Genomic DNA, 22471 nt, shown 5'->3' with positions numbered 1-22471 from the left:
TTGCTCCCCGGCAACTGTGCCAGAAAAAGGTCTTGATAACCCACAAGTATAGGGGATCAATTGTAGCCTCTTTCGATAAGTAAGAGTGTCGAACCCAACGAGGAGCTAAAGGTAGAACAAATATTCCCTAAAGTTCTATCGACCACCGATACAACTCTACGCACGCTTGACGTTCGCTTTACCTAGAACAAGTATGAAACTAGAAGTACTTTGTAGGTGTTTTTGGATAGGTTTGCAAGATAATAAAGAGCGAGTAAATAAAAGCTAGGGGCTGTTTAGATATAAACACTACTAAAGTAAATATAGCGAGTGTGGAAGAGTGGTGGTAGGAGTTGCGAAATTGTCCCTAAGCAATTGACTACTTTACTAGACCGATATCCAGTATCATGTGGGAGAGGCCACTGCTAGCATGTCATCCCTTACTCGGAATTCTATGCACTTATGATTGGAACTATTAGCAAGCATCCGCAACTACTAACGTTCATTAAGGTAAAACCCAACCATGGCATTAAGATATTTTGGTCCCCCTTCAATCCCGTATGCATCAATTTCTATGCTAGGCTGAAGCTTCTGTCACCCTTGCCCTCCAATACATAGTCCTATCAACATACAACTAACCCTATGGTGTGATCCACGCGCGCGCTCATATGATGGGCACCGAAGGACAACAACATAACCACAAGCAAATTAAATCAATCATAGCAATTCATCAACCACCGATAGGACAACGAAAATCTACTCAGACATCATAGGATGGCAACACATCATTGGATAATAATATGAAGCATAAAGCACCATGTTCAAGTAGAGGGTAGAGCGGGTTGCGGGAGAGTGGACCGCTGTAGATAGAAGGGGGAAGGTGATTGAGATGTTGGTGAAGATGGCGGAGGTGTTGGTGAAGATCGCGGTGATGATGATGGCCCCCGGCGGCGTTCCGGCGCCACCGGAAGCGAGGGGGAGAGAGCCCCCTCCTTCTTCTTCTTCCTTGACCTTCTCCCTAGATGGGAGAAGGGTTTCCCCTGGTCCATGGTCTCCATGGCGTGGAGGGGCGAGAGCCCCTCCGAGATTGGATCTGTCTCTCTGTCTCTCTCTGTTTCTACGATGTAATCTGCTGCCCTTTCACCGTTTCTTTTATATCCGGAGATCCGTAACTCCGATTGGATTGAATCTTTCGCCCAGATTTTTCTCATAAAATTAGCTTTCTTGCGGCAAAAGAAGAGCATCAACCGCCTTATTGGGTGCCCATGAGGGTCCAGCGCGCGCTTGCCCCCCTGGGGCGCGCCCCCCTGCCTCGTGGCCCCCTCGAGCACCGTCTCACGTTGATTTTACTTCCCAAAAATTATAAATATTCCAAAATAATTCTCCGTCCATTTTTATCCCATTTGGACTCCGTTTGATATTGGGTTTCTGCGAAACATAAACATGCAACAAACAGGAACTGGCACAGGGCACTGGATCAATATGTTAGTCCCAAAAATAGTATAAAAAGTTGCCAAAAGTATATGAAAGTTGTAGAATATTGGCATGGAACAACCAAAAATTATAGATACGACGGAGACGTATCACTTTGCTGCATCACCCTTTCCTATTCAAGGGAAAACCAACGCAGTGCTCAAGAGGTAGCCAGAAGGATTTCTGGCGCCGTTGCCGGGGAGGCTTACGCAAGGTCAAGTCAAGATTTGGACTCCCGACAACGAGCCATTTCTGGCGCCGTTGCCGGGGAGGTCTTCGCAAAAGTCAACATACCAAGTACCCATCACAAACCCTTATCTCCCGCATTACATTATTTGCCATTTGCCTCTCGTTTTCCTCTCCCCCACTTCACCCTTGCCGTTTTATTCGCCCTCTCTTTTCCGTGCGCCTCTTTTCCGCTTGCTTGTCTCGATGGCTCTACCTAGATTTGGAGATCTTCACCTTAAAAGGTTGGAAGAGATCGAAAGCAACGTCAGGAGTTTTATGGTTTTACAATTTGAACATAACAATTTCTTTAGAAATGAGCTTAAGGAACAAAAAAGCTTTATGAGTTATATGAATAAAGAGCTCGATGACATGTCTAAAGAATTTGATGGTTTGAGATCCCAAATTGCTCATCTTGAGAAGTTAATAACTGAAATATCGGATAAGCGGGCCACCTTAGTTAATAAGATGGCCGCTAAGCCGGAAAACTTTGAAAATAAAGATGAAGATCTAAAAGTTATTGATGTGTCCCCTATTAAATATTTGTTTTGCAATATGAATCTTGATAATGATGGGACTGAATATGATCCACCTTTACCTAGAAGGCGTTCTAGAAATTCGGAGTTTTTAGATCTTGATGCTAAAATTGATAAAAGTGGGATTAAAGAGGTCAAAACTCCAGATATTAATGAACCCACTATTTTGGATTTCAAGGAATTTAATTATGATAATTGCTCTTTGATAGATTGTATTTCCTTGTTGCAATCCTTGCTAAATTCTCCTCATGCTTATAGTCAAAATAAAGCCTTTACCAAACATATCGTTGATGCTTTGATGCAATCTTATGAAGAAAAACTTGAGTTGAAAGTTTCTATTCCTAGAAAGCTTTATGGTGAGTGGGAACCTACTATTAAAATTAAATTAAAGATCATGAATGCTATGCTTTGTGTGACTTGGGTGCTAGTGTTTCCGCGATTCCAAAGACTTTGTCCGATTTGCTAGGTTTCCGTGATTTTGATGATTGCTCTCTAAACTTGCACCTTGCGGATTCCACTATTAAAAACCCTATGGGAATAATTAATGATGTTCTTATTGTTGCAAATAGGAACTATGTGCCCGTAGATTTTATTGTTCTTGACATAGATTGCAATCCTTCATGTCCTATTATTCTTGGTAGACCTTTCCTTAGAACGATTGGTGCAATTATTGATATGAAGGAAGGGAATATTAGATTCCAATTTCCATTAAAGAAAGGCATGTAACACTTCCCTTGAAAGAAAATAAAATTACCATATGAATCTATTATGAGAGCCACTTATGGATTGCCTACCAAAGATGGCAATACCTAGATCTATCCTTGCTATTATGCCTAGCTAGGGGCGTTAAACGATAGCGCTTGTTGGGAGGCAACCCAATTTTATTTTTAGTTTTTTTTTTGCTTTTTGCTTCTGTTTAGGAATAAATCTTTGTTCTAGCCTCTGGTTAGATGTTTTTTTTTATGTTTTAATTAGTGTTTGTGCCAAGTTAAACCTATAGGATCTTCTTGGATGATAGTTATTTGATCTTGTAGAAAATTTCAGAAACTTTCTGTTCACGAAACAATTGTTAAAAATCACCAGAACGTGATAAAATATTGATTCCAATTTCTGCTGTTCAATAAACAAATTTCCTAGGTCTACCTATTTTGGCTGAATTTTTGGAGGTCCAGAAGTTTGCGTTAGTTACAGATTACTACAGACTGTTCTGTTTTTGACAGATTCTGTTTTTCGTGTGTTGTTTGCTTATTTTGATGAATCTATGGCTAGTAAAATAGTTTATAAACCATAGAGAAGTTGGAATACAGTAGGTTTAACACCAATATAAATAAAGAATGAGTTCATTACAGTACCTTGAAGTGGTCTTTTGTTTTTTTCACTAACGAAGCTCACGAGATTTTCTGTTGAGTTTTGTGTTGTGAAGTTTTCAAGTTTTGGGTAAAAGATTTGATGGATTATGGAACAAGGAGTGGCAAGAGCCTAAGCTTGGGGATTCCCATGGCACCTCCAAGATAATCTAAGGACACCTAAAAGCCAAAGCTTGGGGATGCCCCGGAAGGCATCCCCTCTTTCGTCTACTTCCATCGGTAACTTTACTTGGAGCTATATTTTTATTCACCACATGATATGTGTTTTGCTTGGAGCGTCTTGTATGATTTGAGTCTTTATTTTTTTAGTTTACCACAATCATCTTTGCTGTACACACCTTTTGAGAGAGACACACATGATTCGGAAATTATTAGAATACTCTATATGCTTCACTTATATCTTTTGAGTTATATAGTTTTTGCTCTAGTACTTCACTTATATCTTTTAGAGCACGGTGGTGGATTTGTTTTAAAGAAACTATTGATCTCTCATGCTTCACTTAGATTATTTTGAGAGTCTTAAATAGCATGGTAATTTGCTTAAATAATCTTAATATGCTAGGTATTCAAGACTAGTAAAAACTTTCTTATGAGTGCATTGAATACTAAGAGAAGTTTGATGCTTGATGATTGTTTTGAGACATGGAGGTAGTGATATCAAAGTTGTCCTAGTTGAGTAGTTGTGAATTTAAGAAATACTTCTGTTGAAGTTTGCAAGTCCCGTAGCATGCACGTATGGTAAACGTTATGTAACAAATTTGAAACATGAGGTGTTCTTTGAGTGTCCTCCTTATGAGTGGCGGTCGGGGACGAGCAATGGTCTTTTCCTACCAATCTATCCCCCTAGGAGCATGCGCGTAGTGCTTGGTTTTTGATGACTCGTAGATTTTTTCAATAAGTATGTGAGTTCTTTATGACTAATGTTGAGTCCATGGATTATACGGACTCTCACCTTTCCATCATTGCTAGCCTCTTCGGTACCGTGCATTGCCCTTTCTCACATTGAGAGTTGGTGCAAACTTCGCCGGTGCATCCAAACCCCGTGATATGATATGCTCTTTCACACATAAACCTCCTTATATCTTCCTCAAAACAGCCACCATACCTACCTATTATGGCATTTCCATAGCCATTCCGAGATATATTGCCATGCAACTTTCCACCATTCCGTTTATCATGACACATTCATCATTGTCATATTGCTTTGCATGATCATGTAGTTGACATAGTATTTGTGGCAAAGCCACCATTCATAATTCTTTCATACATGTCACTCTTGGTTCATTGCATATCCTGGTACACCGCCGGAGGCATTCATATAGAGTCATACTTTGTTCTAGTATCGAGTTGTAATCATTGAGTTGTAAATAACTAGAAGTGTGATGATCATCATTTTCTAGAGCATTGTCCCAAGTGAGGAATAAAAAAAAGAGAGAAAGGCCATAAAAAAAGAGAAGGCCCAAAAAAATGAGAGAAAAAGAGAGAAGGGACAATGTTACTATCCTTTTTCCGCACTTGTGCTTCAAAGTAGCACCATAATCTTCATGATAGAGAGTCTCTTGTTTTGTCACTTTCATATACTAGTGGGAATTTTTCATTATAGAACTTGGCTTGTATATTCCAATAATGGGCCTCCTCAAGTGCCCTGGGTCTTCGTGAGCAAGCAAGTTGGATGCACACCCACTTAGTTTCTTTTGTTGAGCTTTCATATATTTATAGCTCTAGTGCATCCGTTGCATGGCAATCCCTACTCCTTGCATTAACATCAAACGATGGGCATTTCCATAGCTCATTGATTAGCCTCGTTGATGTGAGACTTTCTCCCTTTTTGTCTTCTCCACATAACCCCCATCATTATATTCTATTCCACCCATAGTGCTATATCCATGGCTCACGCTCATGTATTGCGTGAAGGTTGAAAAAGTTTGAGATTACTAAAGTATGAAACAATTGCTTGGCTTGTCATCGGGGTTGTGCATGATGAGAGCATTCTTGTGTGACGGAAATGGAGCATGACTAAACTATATGATTTTGTAGGGATGAACTTTCTTTGGCCATGTTATTTTGAGAGGACATAATTGCTTAGTTAGTATCCTTGAAGTATTATTATTTTTATGTCAATATGAACTTTTATCTTGAATCTTTCGGATCTGAATATTCATACCACAATTAAGAAGAATTACATTGAAATTATGCCTAGTAGCATTCCACATCAAAAATTCTGTTTTTTATCATTTACCTACTCGAGGACGAGCAGGAATTAAGCTTGGGGATGCTTGATACGTCTCCAACGTATCTATAATTTTTTTGTTCCATGCTATATTATATTCTATTTTGTACATTATTGGGCTTTATTATACACTTTTATATTATTTTGGGACTAACCTATTAACCGGAGGCCCAGCCCAGAATTGCTGTTTTTTTCCTATTTCAGAGTTTCGCAGAAAAAGAATATCAAACGGAGCCAAAAACCTAATTCCACCGCCGCAACCTTCTGTACTTGTGAGATCCCATCATGGGGCCTGTTCCGGAGCTCCGCCGGAGGGGGCATCGATCACGCAGGGCTTCTACATCAACACCATAGCCTCTCCGATGATGTGTGAGTAGTTTACCTCAGACCTTCGGGTCCGTAGTTATTAGCTAGATGGCTTCTTCTCTCTTTTTGGATCTCAATACAATGTTCTCCCCCTCTCTTCTGGAGATCTATTCGATGTAATCTTCTTTTGCGGTGTGTTTGTTGAGACCGATGAATTGTGGGTTTATGATCAAGATTATCTATGAACAATATTTGAATCTTCTGAATTCTTTTATGTATGATTGGTTATCTTTGCAAGTCTCTTCGAATTATCAGTTTGGTTTGGCCTACTAGATTGATCTTTCTTGCAATGGGAGAAGTGCTAAGCTTTGGGTTCAATCTTGCGGTGTCCTTTCCCAGTGATAGTAGGGGCAGCAAGGCACGTATTGTATTGTTGCCATCGAGAATAACAAGATGGGGTTTATATCATATCGCATGAGTTTATCCCTCTACATCATGTCATCTTGCTTAAAGCGTTACTCTGTTCTTATGAACTTAATACTCTAGATGCATGCTGGATAGCGGTCGATGTGTGGAGTAATAGTAGTAGATGCAGGCAGGAGTCGGTCTACTTGTCTCGGACATGATGCCTATATACATGATCATACCTAGATATTCTCATAACTATGCTCAATTCTGTCAATTGCTCAACAGTAATTTGTTCACCCACCGTAAATACTTATGCTCTTGAGAGAAGCCACTAGTGAAATCTATGGCCCCCGGGTCTATTTTCCATCATATTAATCTCCCGTCAACAAGTTATTTCTAGCGTTGTTTTTATTTTACTTTCTTTACTTTGCATCTTTATCATAAAAATACCAAAAATATTATCTTATCATATCTATCAGATCTCACTCTCGTAAGTGACCGTGTAGTGATTGACAACCCCTTATCGCGTTGGTTGCGAGGATTTATTTGTTTGTGTCGGTGCGAGGGGCTCGTGCGTGGCCTCCTACTGGATTGATACCTTGGTTCTCAAAAACTGAGGGAAATACTTACTCTACTTTGCTGCATCATCCTTACCTCTTTAAGGGAAAACCAACGCAGTGCTCAAGAGGTAGCAGGTGACATTGGACTATCTAGGTGACATTAAGGTTTTGGTTGATTTGTGTCTTAATGTGTTATTCTAGTACGAACTTTATGATAGATCGAACGGAAAGAATAGCTTCGTGTTATTTTACTACGGACTCTTGAATAGACCGATCAGAAAGGATAACTTTGAGGTGGTTTCGTACCCTACAATAATCTCTTCATTTGTTCTCCGCTATTAGTGACTTTGGAGTGACTCTTTGTTGCATGTTGATGGATAGTTATATGATCCAGTTATGTTATTATTGTTGAGAGAACTTGCACTAGTGAAAGTATGAACCTTAGGCCTTGTTTCCTAACATTGCAATACCGTTTACGCTCACTTTTACCACTTGTTACCTTGCTGTTTTTATATTTTCAGATTACAAATACTCATATCTATCATCCATATTGCACTTGTATCACCATCTCTTCGCCGAACTAGTGCACCTATACAATTTACCATTGTATTGGGTGTGTTGGGGACACAAGAGACTCTTTGTTATTTGGTTGCAGGGTTGTTTGAGAGAGACCATCTTCATCCTACACCTCCCACAGATTGATAAACCTTAGGTCATCCACTTGAGGGAAATTTGCTACTGCCCTACAAACCTCTGCACTTGGAGGCCCAACAACGTCTACAAGGAGAAGGTTGCATAGTAGACATCAAGCTCTTTTCTGGCGTCGTTGCCGGGGAGGTGAGTGCTTGAAGGTATATCTTTAGATCTTGCAATCGAATCTTTTTGTAAATAAAATTACAAAAAAATGGAATTGAGGGTGCCTCATATGCTTCATCTTTTTAATGTCTTTCGTGAAAATAAGGATTCCGATAATTGTGCTCAATTGCTAGAGGAAGAATGCATTAGAATGTTTGGCACTAAATCTTTGTATGATGAGCATGATTGCAATGTTGTTAGTATGAATTCTTTGAATACCCATGATGCTAATGATATGCAAAGCCACAAGCTTGGGGATGCTATGTTTGATGAAGATGATATTTTTAGTCCCCCAAGTTTTGATGAGCAAATTTATTATGATGAAAGAATGCCTCCTATTTATGATGATTATTGTGATGACACGTATGCTATAAAGAATAAAGATAACCATGAAACTTGTCATCATGATTTTAATTTTCAATTGGATTATGCTTCACATGATAGTTATTTTGTTGAGTTTGCTCCCACTATTCCGAATGAGAAGAATTTTGCTTATGTGGAGAGTAGTAAAATTTCTATGCTTGTGCATCATGAAAATAATGCTTTATGTGATAGTTATATTGTTGAATTCATTCTTGATGCTACTGAAAATTACTATGAGGGAGGAACATATGCTTGTAGGAATTGCAATAATATCAAGTTTCCTCTCTATGCGTTGAAAATCTTGAAGCTATGCTTGTTTTGCTTTCCTATGCTAGTTGATTATTGTTCCCATAAGTTGTTTTCTCACAAAATCCCTATGCATAGGAAGTGGGTTAGGCTTAAATGTGCTAGTCATATGCTTCATGATGCTCCCGTTATGTTTCAATTCTTATCTTTTATGTGAGCATCATTGTCATCATCATGCCTAGCTAAAAATGCAATAAAGAAAAGCACTTGTTGGGAGACAACCCAATATTTACCTTTACTGTTTTTGTGTGTTCACATGATTATGCTACTGTAGTAATCATGTTTTATAGCTTTTGTATCAATAAAGTGCCAAGTAAGACGTTTAGGATAACCTACGATAGTTAATTTGATCTTGTTGAAAAACAGAAACTTTTGCACGCACGAGATTAGTTTTAATAAATCACTAGAATGTGCTTTTCAGTTGATTATTTTTGCAGAAGATTAAATAACAAATTTCTTAGGACTTCCTAATTTGGTAGAATTTTTGGAGTTCGAGAAGTATACGTTTGATACAGATTACTACAGACTGTTCTGTTTTGACAGATTCTGTTTTCTATGTGTTGTTTGCTTATTTTGATGAATCTATGAGTAGTATCGGAGGGTATGAACCATAGAGAAGTTGGAATACAGTAGATATTACACCAATATGAATTTAGAATGAGTTCACAACAGTACCTAAGTGGTGATTTATTTTCTTATACTAACGGAGCTTACGAGTTTTGTGTTAAGTTTTGTGTTGTGAAGTTTTCAAGTTTTGGGTAAAGATTCGATGGAATATGGAATAAGGAGTGGCAAGAGCCTAAGCTTGGGGATGCCCAAGGCACCCCAAGGTAATATGCAAGGACAACCAAGAGCCTAAGCTTGGGGATGCCCCGGAAGGCATCCCCTCTTTCGTCTTCGTTCATCGGTGACTTTACTTGGAGCTATATTTTTATTCACCACATGATATGTGTTTTGCTTGGAGCATCATTATATTTTGTTAGTATTTGCTTTCTGTTATTTAGAATAATTTTTTGCATCTCTATTTTCAATAAAAATGTCAAGGATAGCCTTTACCATGCTTATTTTGCAAGTATACATGTTGCTGTTTCAAAACAGAAAGTTTACCACTGTTGCAAAAATTCCCTAGAAAAGTCAGAATATGATAAAATGTTGAATCTTTTTGCATAATAATATCTGATAAATTTTCTACAGTGTGGTAGAATTTCATAATGTTTGGAGTTAGGGAAGTATTGAAACTCTTGCATTCTTTACAGACTGTACTGTTTTGGCAGATTTCTGTTATGTTTGCATTGTTTGCATATGTTTGCTTGTTTAATGATTCTATTTGAGGATAGGAGTATTAAATATGCAGAGACATTTAGTATGCAATGTTGAATAATAATTTTTGTGATTTGCTACAGTAGAGAATGATAAGTTTTTTGCATTGGTTTATACTAACTTATCTCACGAGTTCTTGTTGAGTTTTGTGTGGATGAAGTATTTGAGATTTAGGGAAACCGAGATATAAAAGGAATTAAGGAGACACAAAAGCTCAAGCTTGGGGATGCCCAAGGCATCCCAAGATAATATTTCAAGAAGTCTCAAGCATCTAAGCTTGGGGATGCCCTGGTAGGCATCCCACCTTTCTTCTTCAACAATTACCGGTTAGTATCAGTTGAACCTAAGTTTTTGCCTTTGATGTGTGCTATCCTTGAAATGTCATTTTGTTTTGTTTTGCTTGATGTTTGAATATTATATCAAGATCTGAAATTCTTAAATGTTAGAGAGTCTTCACATAGTTGCATAATTATTCGACTACTCATTGATCTTCACTTATATCTTTCGGAGTAGTTTGACATTTGCTCTAGTGCTTCACTTATATTTTTTAGAGCACGGCAGTGGTTTTATTTTGAAGAAATAGATGAACTCTCATGCTTCACTTATATTATTTTAAGAGTCTTAAACAACCTGGTAATTTGCTTAGGTTATGAAATTAGTCCTAATATGATGGGCATTCAAGATGGGTATAATAAAAACTTTCATATAGAGTGCATTGAATACTATGAGAAGTTTGATGCTTGATGATTGTTTTGAGATATGAGGATGGTGATATTAGAGTCATGCTAGTAGAGTAATTGTGAATTTGAGAAATACTTGTGTTGAAGTTTGCAAGTCCCGTAGCATGCACGTATGGTAAACGTTGTGTGACAAATTTGAAGCATGAGGTATTTCTTTGATTGTCATCCTTTGTGTGGAGGTCGGGATCGCGCGATGGTTAACTCCTACCAACCCTTCCCCTAGTAGCATGCGTGTAGTGCTTGGTTTTGATGACTTGTAGATTTTTGCAATAAGTATGTGAGTTCTTTATGACTAATGTTGAGTCCATGGATTATACGCACTCTCACCCTTCCATCATTGCTATCCTCTTCAATACCGTGCATTGCCCTTTCTCACCTCGAGAGTTGGTGCAAACTTCGCCGGTACATCCAAACCCCGTGATATGATACGCTCTATCACACATAAACCTCCTTATATCTTCCTCAAAACAGCCACCATACCTACCTATTATGGCATTTCCATAGCCATTCCGAGATATATTGCCATGCAACTTTCCACCATTCCGTTTATTATGACACGCTTCATCATTGTCATATTGCCTTGCATGATCATGTAGTTGACATCGTATTTGTGGCAAAGCCACCATGCATAATTATCGTACATGTCACTCTTGATTCATTGCCCATCCCGGTACACCGCCAGAGGCACTCATATAGAGTCATATTTTGTTCTAGTATCGAGTTGTAATCATTGAGTTGTAAATGAATAGAAGTGTGATGATCATCATTATTAGAGCATTGTCCCAAAAAAAGGCCAACAAAAAGAAAGGCCAAATAAAAAAAAGGAAAAATAAGAAGAAAAAAGAGGGACAACGTTACTATCCTTTTTCCACACTTGTGCTTCAAAGTAGCACCATGATCTTTATGATAGAGTCTCTTATTTTGTCACTTTCATATACTAGTGTGAATTTTTCATTATAGAACTTGGCTTGTATATTCCAACAATGGGCTTCCTCAAATGCCCTAGGTCTTCATGAGCAAGCAAGTTGGATGCACACCCACTTAGTTTCTTTTGTTGAGCTTTCATACATTTATAGCTCTAGTGCATCCGTTGCATGGCAATCCCTACTACTTGCATTGACATCAATTGATGGGCATCTCCCTAGCCCGTTGATTAGCCGCATCAATGTGAGAATTTCTCTTTTTTCGTCTTCTCCACACAACCCCCATTATCATATTCTATTCCACCCATAGTGCTATGTCCATGGCTCACGCACATGTATTGCGTGAAAGTTGAAAAAGTTTGAAAAGGCTAAAGTATGAAACAATTGCTTGGCTGAAACCGAGGTTGTGCATGATTTGGATACTTTGTGTAACGAAGATGGAAGCATAGCCAAACTATATGATTTTGTAGGGATGAGCTTTCTTTGGCTATGTTATTTTGAGAAGACATAATTGCTTGGTTAGTATGCTTGAAGTATTATTATTTTTATGTCAATATTAAACTTTTATCTTGAATCTTTCGGATCTGAACATTCATGCCACAATAAACAAAATTACATTGAAAATTATGTTAGGTAGTATTCCACATCAAAAATTATGTTTTTATCATTTACCTACTCGAGGACGAGCAGGAATTAAGCTTGGGGATGCTTGATATGTCTCCAACGTATCTATAATTTTTGATTGTTCCATGCTATTATATTATCCATCTAGGATGTTTTATATGCATTTATATGCTATTTTATATGATTTTTGGGACTAACCTATTAACCTAGAGCCCAGTGCCAGTTTCTGGTTTTTCCTTGTTTTTGAGTTTTACAGAAAAGGAATACCAAAAGGAGTCCAATTGACCTGAAATTTCACGGAGATTATTTTTGGACCAGAAGAAGCCCACAGAGTATCGGAGATGGACCAGAAGAGTCCCGAGGCACCCACGAGGGTGGGGGGCGCGCCCCCCTACCTCGTGGCCGCCTCGGAGACCCCCCCTGACTTGTTGTCGACGCCAACACCTCTTATATATACCCAAACTTCCAGAACATAACCTAGGTCAGGAGTTCCGCCACCGCAAGCCTCTGTAGCCACCGAAAACCAATCTAGACCCGTTCTGGCACCCTGCCGGAGGGGGGAATCCCTCACCGGTGGCCATCTTCATCATCCTGGCACTCTCCATGACGAGGAGGGAGTAGTTCACCCTCGGAGCTGAGGGTATGTACCAGTAGCTATGTGTTTGATCTCTCTCTTTCGTGTTCTTGATTCGACACGATCTTGATGTATCGCGAGCTTTGCTATTATAGTTGGATCTTATGATGTTTCTCCCCCTCTACTCTCTTGTAATGGATTGAGTTTTCCCTTTGAAGTTATCTTATCGGATTGAGTCTTTAAGGATTTGAGAACACTTGATGTATGTCTTGCATGTGCTTATCTGTGGTGACAATGGGATATTCACGTGATCTACTTGATGTATGTTTTGGTGATCAACTTGCGGGTTCAGTGACCTTGTGAACTTATGCATAGGGGTTGGCACACGTTTTCGTCTTGACTCTCCGGTAGAAACTTTGGGGCACTCTTTGAAGTTCTTTGTGTTGGTTGAATAGATGAATCTGAGATTGTGTGATGCATATCGTATAATCATACCCACGGATACTTGAGGTGACATTGGAGTATCTAGGTGACATTAGGGTTTTGGTTGATTTGTGTCTTAAGGTGTTATTCTAGTACGAACTCTATGATAGATCGAACGGAAAGAATAGCTTCGTGTTATTTTACTACGGACTCTTGAATAGATCGATCAGAAAGGATAACTTTGAGTTGGTTTCGTACCCTACAATAATCTCTTCGTTTGTTCTCCGCTATTAGTGACTTTGGAGTGACTCTTTGTTGCATGTTGAGGGATAGTTATATGATCCAGTTATGTTATTATTGTTGAGAGAACTTGCACTAGTGAAAGTATGAACCTTAGGCCTTGTTTCCTAACATTGCAATACCGTTTACGCTCACTTTTACCACTTGCTACCTTGCTGTTCTTATATTTTCAGATTACAAATACTCATATCTATCATCCATATTGCACTTGTATCACCATCTCTTCGCCGAACTAGTGTACCTATACAATTTACCATTGTATTGGGTGTGTTGGGGACACAAGAGACTCTTTGTTACTTGGTTGCAGGGTTGTTTGAGAGAGACCATCTTCATCCTACACCTCCCACGGATTGATAAACCTTAGGTCATCCACTTGAGGGAAATTTGCTACTGCCCTACAATCCTCTGCACTTGGAGGCCCAACAACGTCTACAAGGAGAAGGTTGCGTAGTAGACATCAGTAAGCAGTATGACTATTATCGCCCACAACTCACTTGTGTTCTACTCGTGCATATAGCATCTACGCATAAACCTGGCTCGAATGCGACTGTTGGGGAACACAGTAATTTCAAAAAAAATCCTACGCACACGCAAGATTATGGTGATGCATAGCAATGAGCAGGAGAGTGTTGTCAACGTACCTTCGTAGACCGTAAGCGGAAGCGTTTTATCAACACGGTTAATGTAGTCGTACGTCTTCACGATCCGACCGATCCAAGTAACGAACGCACGGCACCTCCGAGTTCAGCACACGTTCAGCTTGATGACATCCCACGAACTCACGATCCAGCAGTGTCGAGGGAGAGTTTTTTCAGCACGACGGTGTGATGACGGTGATGATGAAGCTACCGGTGCAGGGCTTCGCCTAAGCACTGCAACGATATGACCGAGGTGAATTATGGTGGAGGGGGGCACGCACATGGCTAAGAGATCAATGATCAACTTGTATGTCTATGGGGTGCCCCCTCCTCCGTATATAAAGGAGTGGAGGAGGGGGAGGGCCGGCCCTCCTATGGCGCGCCCCATGGGGAGTCCTACACCCACCGGGAGTAGGATTCCCCCCCACCCAATTTGGATTGGGCTTGAGGGGGCGCGCCCCCTCCTATGCCTCCCTCTCTTCTCTCCCACTATGGCCCAATAAGGCCCATATACCTCCCGAGGGGTTCCGGTAACCTCCCGGTACTCCGGTATATGCCCGAACTCACCCGGAACCATTCCGATGTCCAAACATAGTCGTCCAATATATCGATCTTTATGTCTTGACCATTTCGAGAGTCCTCGTCATGTCCGTAATCATATCCGGGACTCCGAACTACCTTTGGTACATCAAAACACATAAACTCATAATACCGATCATCCCCGAACGTTAAGCGTGCAGACCCTACGGGTTCGAGAACTATGTAGACATGACCGAGACACGTCTCCGGTCAATAACCAATAGCGGAACCTGGATGCTCATATTGGCTCCCACATATTCTACGAAGATCTTTATCGGTCAAACCGCATAACAACATACATTGTTCCCTTTGTCATCGTTATGTTACTTGCCCGAGATTTGATCGTCGGTATCTCAATACCTAGTTCAATCTCGTTACTGGCAAGTCACTTTACTCGTTCCGTAATGCATCATCCCGTAACTAACTCATTAGTCACATTGCTTGCAAGGCTTATAGTGATGTGCATTACCGAGAGGGCCCAGAGATACCTCTCCGATAATCGGAGTGACAAATCCTAATGTCGATCTATGCCAACTCAACAAACACCATCGGAGACACCTGTAGAGCACCTTTATAATCACCCAGTTACGTTGTGACATTTGGTAGCACACAAAGTGTTCCTCCAGTATTCGGGAGTTGCATAATCTCATAGTCATAGGAACATGTATAAGTCATGAAGAAAGCAATAGCAACATACTAAAAGATCAAGTGCTAAGCTAACGGAATGGGTCAAGTCAATCACATCATTCTCTTAATGATGTGATCCCGTTCATCAAATGACAACTCATGTCTATGGCTAGGAAACTTAACCATCTTTGATTAACGAGCTAGTCAAGTAGAGGCATACTAGTGACACTCTGTTTGTCTATGTATTCACACATGTACTAAGTTTCCGGCTAATACAATTCTAGCATGAATGATAAACATTTATCATGATATAAGGAAATATAAATAATGACTTTATTATTGCCTCTAGGGCATATTTCCTTCATATCATAGTGAAATTTCGCAAAAAAGAAATTTTCTAAGAAGAAAAGAACTAGCGGCATTGGTATTAACCTTAAAGAAGATATGAAATGAAATAAAAAACTAAAGAAACAAAATAATGAAATTTTCTAAGAATTAATGAATTGGTGGCACTGATATTACCCGTCAAGAAGATAGAATATGAAAAATAAAAATCAAAGTAATGAAGTTTTCCGAGGAAGAATGAATAGTGGCATTAGTATTAACCTTTAGGAAGAAAGAAAAAAAACTAACACAAATAATTACAAAATTTGCATACAATTCACACAGATTTTGCATGTTTTTATAATATGCAATAATAAGCACATAATAGTGGAATTTTTGACAAAACAACTCATAAGATGTAATGAATTGGTAGCATTGGTACTACCCTTAAAGAAGAAAGAAAATGAAATAAAACTAAAATAATGTTTTTTTCTTAGCTAGAATGAATTAATGGCATTGGTATTACTCTTTAAGAAGAAAGAAAACTACAAAAATATAAAAATGATTTTTTGCATACAATGTACATAGAATTTGCATGTTTTCATTATATGAAAAAATAAGCATGTAAATAGTGGAATTTTCACAAAAAAAGTTTCCTAACAAGTAGTGAATTGGTGGCATTGGTAATACCCTTAAAATAAAATGAAATAAAAACGAAAACAAAATCACAATAATGAAGTTTTCTAAGGATGAATGAATTAGTGCCATTTGTATTACCCTTTAAGAAGAAACAAAATGAAGTAAAAACTAAAAAAATCAAAATAATGATTTCTTCTAAGGGGATGAATTAGTGACATTGGTATTCCTCTTTAAGAAGAAAGAAAAAAAATCTAAAAGAAATAATGATTTTTTCATGCAATTTGCAAATAAGTTGGGCATTTTTATAATATGCAAGAATAAGCATGTAATAGTGGAATTTTAGCAAAAACAATTCTAAGGAGAAATAAATTGGTGGTATTGGTACCACCCTTAAACAAGAAATAAAATGAAATAGAAACTAAAAAAAAAATCAAATGATGAAGTTTCTTTAGGGAATGAATTAGTGGCATAGGTATTACCATCTGAGAAGAAAGAAAGTAAAAAAAGTCTAAAATAAATACTTTTTTTCATACAATTTACACAAAAATTGCAGATTTTGATAATATGCAAGAATACACCCATAATAGTGGAATTTAGCAAAACAAGGTTTTCTAAGAAGTAATGAATTGGCGGCATTAGTACTACCCTTAATTAAGAAAGAAAATTATTAAAAACTAAAACAAAATAAAATAATTGATTTTTCCGAGGAAGAATAACAAATCAAAATAATTAAGTTATTTGAGAGAATGAATTAGTGCCATTGGTATCCCGCTTGAGGAAGAAATAAAATAAAAACTAAACCAAATAATGAAATTTTTTGAATATAATTTCTAGAGAATTTGCTTCTTTTTATAATATGCAAGAATAAGCATGTTGTAGTGAAACTTTTGAAAAAAAAATGTAAGAAGTGATGAATTGCTGGCATTAATATTAACCTTATAGAAGAAATAAAATGAAATAAAAACTTAAACAAAATAAAGTCAATAAAGTTCAGAGGAAGAATAACAAAATCAAAATAAGAAAGTTTTACGGGGAAGGAAGAATTAGTGACATTGCTATAACCCTTTCTGAAGAAAGAAAATAAATAATCTAAAATAAATAATGACAAAATTTATATAATATTTACACACAATTTGCATCTCTTTATAATATGTGAGAATAAGCACATAAAATTTACATAGATTTTACACATGATAGTGGAATTTTTGCAAAAAAGGTTTACTAAGAAGTAATGAACTGTTGGCATTGGTATTACCCTTACAGAGAAAGAAAATAAAATAAATACTAAAATAAAATTAAAATAATTAGGTTATCCGAGGAAGACGAAAACTCTTTAAGAAGAAAGAAAATGAAAAAACTAAAACAAATAATGACAACATTAGCATACGTTTTGCCAAGAAATTACGTATTTTTATAATATGCTCTCAGTGGTCGTGTCACCCGTCCCGCACACACTAGCTGCATGTTGCCTGCATGCGGTACTCTACGCGTGTGTGCTAAGAGAATCGACTAACCCTAATTGTTTTTTGGGTTTGTCTAGGGCACATCTAAACGACTCAATCAAGCATAACAAGAAAAATAATATTTGCACGAACTCTGTGTAAGATCAATTACATAGGACTTATATGTGCAATTTTATAGCACATCATATGTGCTTTAGCAAAACTGTTGTTTTTTTAGTCAACTATAAAGAATAGCTAAAGCGTTGACAAATGTTGTTTTTCTCCCCCTAGCACTGACTCGGCTTTGAATGAACTTGGCGTTGGTGCAATCTTTCTACATTTTTTGGTTTGGTTACTGCCTATTAGGGGAGCTTGTTTTGATGTTTGCTTGTAACCAGGAAACCCCTGTTTCTTGATGTGTGCCTTTTGTTATTGGCGAGTGTGTATCCGTTTCATCGGCACCTTTGTATTGGCCGGACGTGTGGTCTGGGAGGGCATCGACCGAATGAGTTCGCCTCGCACAAGAAATTTCCTGGACCGAACACCCCTCGTATAGGCCTTTTGTTGTTAGGCCTAGTTTGGCCCAGTTTGGCCCAGTTTAATCCGTGACTAGGAAACCCAAATTTGGTTGTGACTAATAAAGCCCAGATTTTGACGTGGTGATAAATGAAATCTTGCCATGACGAAAAAACTAGTGTAAAAATTACCATGATACATATACAAACCAATTTCCCATGGGAAAAATATTTGAACAGATTGTTGTAGCAGATGTATATGAAAATTTGCCATGATATTTTAATTAAAATTCTGATGCTCCATATAACAAATTTGTCATTTATGTCAAATAAGAGTAATTACGACCGAAATTGCCGTGGCAGATGTATAATAAAATTTGCCATGGTATTTTAAGGAAAAATTGTCATGCTTTTGTATAAGAAAGCTGCCATGTTGAAATAACACAAAAAATTCATAAAAAATGCCATGAAAAATGCATATTCAAATTTGCTATGGTATTTTTTAATCAAATTTACCATGCTTTATAAGAAGAAATTTGAAATGAATGTGAAATAATACCCAAAAAAATGATCGAAAAATTGCGATAGAAAATGCATGTTCAATTTGCCATGGTATTTTTACCCAAAATGCCATCTTTTGCATAATAAAAATTATCGTGTATGTCAAATAACACATAGAAATGATCAAAAAATTGCCATGGCAAATGCATATTTCCGTGGTATTTTCACCTAATTTGCCATGCTTTATGAAAGAAATTTGCCATTAATGTGAAACAATAGAAAAATTTGCCATGGCAAATGCAAGTTCATTTTTTTACCAACATTTCCATCTTTTGCATAATAAAATTGCCGTGCATTTGAAAATAACACAAATAAATTATCCAAAATTGTCATGCGAAGAATGCATATTAAAAAATTGCCGCGGTATTTTATCAAATTTGTCATGATTTATGAAGAAAATCAGCCAATAATGTGACATAATAATAAAAATGATCACAAATTGCCATGAAAAATGCATGCTCAATTTTGCCATGATGTTCTTACCAAAATCGCCATCTTTTGCATAATAAAATTGCCGTGTATGTGAAATAACACAAACAATTGATCAAAAAATTTCCATGGCAAAATGCATATACAAAATTGCCGTGTTTTTTCTAATCAAATTTGCCATGAAAGAAATTTGCAACAATTTTTCCATGGTAGCTTTACAAAATTGCCATCTTTTGCATAATAAAATTGTCATGTATGTGAAGTAACACAAACAAATGATCAAAAAAATTCTATGGGAAAATGATAGTAAAATTGCCGTGGCACATGGAATAATATTGCCATGGTACGCAAAAAATGATAGAATTTGCCATGTTCTATGAATTAAATTTGCCATGGTAGTCAAATTAAAATTGCCATGGTAAACTACAAAAAGATGTTGAAAACAGAACTAGCTAGGAAAAAAGAATGACGCATGAATTGTTGTATCGGGCATGGTGAATTGCAGTTGGCATGGGTAAAACAATTTCAATATGACATGGCAAAAAAGGATCTCAAAGTAGCCATGGCAATTTCGAATATACATGGCAAAGACACAACAAAAGGTTGACATCATAGCAAAAATATATGTCGCATCGGGCGCGGGCGAGCAGGCGGTACTCGCCTCGGCCCGCGACGGCACCTCGAGCCGGTCGACGGAGAGAGACAGATCCAGAGCGCGACGGAGGCCTGATTCTTGGCGTTTGGCTAGGAGCTCGCATGACTCTGCTCTGGATCCGCTGTTGTAGCGTAGCTCGTGGGGTTTTGACTGCCGCAACGTGGAATGAGATAGAAGAGAGGATGGTTAGAGGGATTGTGATATCCCCCAACCACCAGGGTTCAAGTCCTGGTGCTTGCATTTATTCCTGGATTTATTTCAGGATTTCCGGCGATGTGCATTCAGTGGGAGGAGACGTTCCCGTCGACGACGAGGTGCCTATGGCGACTTCGTAAATTTCAAGATGATATGGCGGCTCAGTCTTTCGAAGGTGCTCATAGGGATAGGGGGTGCGTATGTGCGTTTATAGGATGGGTGTATGCGTGTGTATATAAGCGCTTGAGTCTGTACTGCGTTAAAAAAAGGAGGACGAGTGGAAATGGATAAGATAGAAGGAGTGAGGGCGGTAGAGGGCTTCTTTTTTTCGTCCGAGCGAGGCGTGAGATCGGGCGAACGCTTTCTATCGCTGATGTGTCTACTTACTGGTGAGTCAAGATTTGTGCTCATCATCCAATGACTGCTGGGACGTTCGGGCCCAACAACAAAATTCCTAACGTTCGGCCCTTATCATTTAGGTCTGTATAAAGCTGTTTCTTTTCCTTCTGTATGTATTGACTATTAAGAGCTTCATTTAATTTAAAAACGGGCGGAGGAAATGAATGGGCATAATTATTTTTCCAAAAATTGTTTCCGCCAATCCATTGATTGTACTACGGCTTTGGAAAGAAAACAGAATTCTATATCTTACATTTTCTTCTAGTGTTTCTTGTGTATATATATGTACCTGGCTACTAGCTAGTTACTGTTCATCCATCACCAATTGGCGATTGTGCAATGTAATCTATGTAATGGAATGGAATGGAATCTTGAAGATTCAGAGCAAGCCATCACGGGATGACCGTCTTGAGCCTGTAGTTCTTGACGATGCCGCTGTACACGACGAAGTTGAGCGTGCACATTGCAGCCATGGCCCAGAAGAAGTAGTCGAGGTGGCCCTTGTTGAGGTCGTCGGAGATCCACCCGGGACTGTCCCCCGTCGCCGTGAAGGCCTCCACGATGGCGTAGATGAAGGAGCTCATGTAGCTCCCCAGCGCGATGGTGAGCAGAGCCAGCGACGTGCACATGCTCTTCATGGTGTCCGGCGCCTCGTCAAAGAAAAACTCCAGCTGCGCGATGTAGCAGAACACCTCCCCGCCGGCAAGGAAGAAGTACTGGGGCAGCTGCCACGAGATGCTGATCTCTTCCCCACGCGCCGCGCTGTCGAGCCGCTTCATTTCCACGAGCGCTGCCACCGCCATGGTGAGCGCCATGAGGAGCCGCCCGGCACCCATCCGCTGCAGCTGCGACGGCTCTGTCATGAAATTAACCTCGTTGCATTTCTTGGTTTCTGTTACATTGGTTTTCACGTTCCTGTAGGATGGCACGTTGCTGTGATGTAGCATGTGTCCGTAGTAGTCACGATCTGCTTGTTGCAAATAAGATAGGGCCTGTCACGTGTGCATGCGCACGCACAGAATTAGGTTGAGTCGTAGTAGTCTTGGTCAGCTTTCGAGCGATCTTCATGGCACGGGTGAATAGGATCGAGCGGAAACTTAGCGATGGAATAGGCCACGATCTGTTGTACGTGCTGCCTAAGAGAATAAGGAAAGAAACAGAAAAGACGCAATCAGTGCGCGTCGCCAAAACCTGTGTGCTCGCCTTCTGTGTCTCGCGTGCGTTCGTGTTCTTTGTGTCCACCAGATCGCGTGCGTTTGAGTGATCCAGGGGCTGAATTCCCTGACAATTGGCATCAGAGCCTCGGTTTGAGGGAGGCGATCTTGCGGCGGCGGCGGCGAGAGTGGTGAAGAGTGGCGGCAGTGTTCAGGGGCGATGGCGGGTGATGAGGTGCCGAAGGAGGTCCTGGCGGCGGGGAAGTACCAGCCGCCGGGGAAGCGCACGGGCGACGGCTCCTCGGAGGAGGGCGCCATGGTCATCCGGAGCACGGCAAGGATCCCCAACGTCCCCATGCAGTACCCGCAACTCACGGAACCGAACTACCATCTCTAGGCGGCCAAGATGAAGATCATCATGCATCCATTGGGCGTGTGGTCGGGGTTGAGGGCGACGCCGAGTACGACGAGGAACGAGATATGGGCGCCATGGCAACGATCTCCCAGTCCGTTCCTGATGATGTGATGATGGCGCTCGTCGAGTACAAGACGGCGAAAGAGGCTTGGGCTGCGATTCACACGATGCGGATCGGCGAGGCACGCGTGACAGAGGCGCGCATAAATCAGTTGATGCGGAAGTTTGACCGCATGCTGATGGATGACGGCGAGACTATTTCCGCATTCTCTCGCCGGCTGAATGCACTTGTCAGCGAGATCCGTGCCCTAGGAGAGGATCTCCAGGAGAAGACGGTCATCAAGCGGCTGTTTGCTGCGGTTCCTGATCGTTCCTCGCAGATCATCG

General features: G+C 39.5%; 1 protein-coding gene across 1 annotated transcript; it reads right to left on the bottom strand.

Annotated features, from left to right (window-relative positions):
* Window positions 1-20907: 20907 nt before the first annotated feature.
* LOC120967095 (protein NRT1/ PTR FAMILY 8.3-like) lies at window positions 20908-21337 on the bottom strand. The gene has a single exon (XM_040393694.2). It carries the CDS (start codon window positions 21328-21330, stop codon window positions 20908-20910), a length of 423 nt encoding a protein of 140 aa, XP_040249628.2. The 5' UTR covers window positions 21331-21337.
* Between the last annotated feature and the right edge of the window lie 1134 nt (window positions 21338-22471).

Source organism: Aegilops tauschii, chromosome 6 (genome assembly GCF_002575655.3).
Source record: "Aegilops tauschii subsp. strangulata cultivar AL8/78 chromosome 6, Aet v6.0, whole genome shotgun sequence".
NCBI lineage: Eukaryota > Viridiplantae > Streptophyta > Magnoliopsida > Poales > Poaceae > Aegilops > Aegilops tauschii.
The sequence above is the reverse complement of the archived record's forward strand: the minus strand, read 5'-3'. Positions and strand labels throughout refer to the sequence as shown.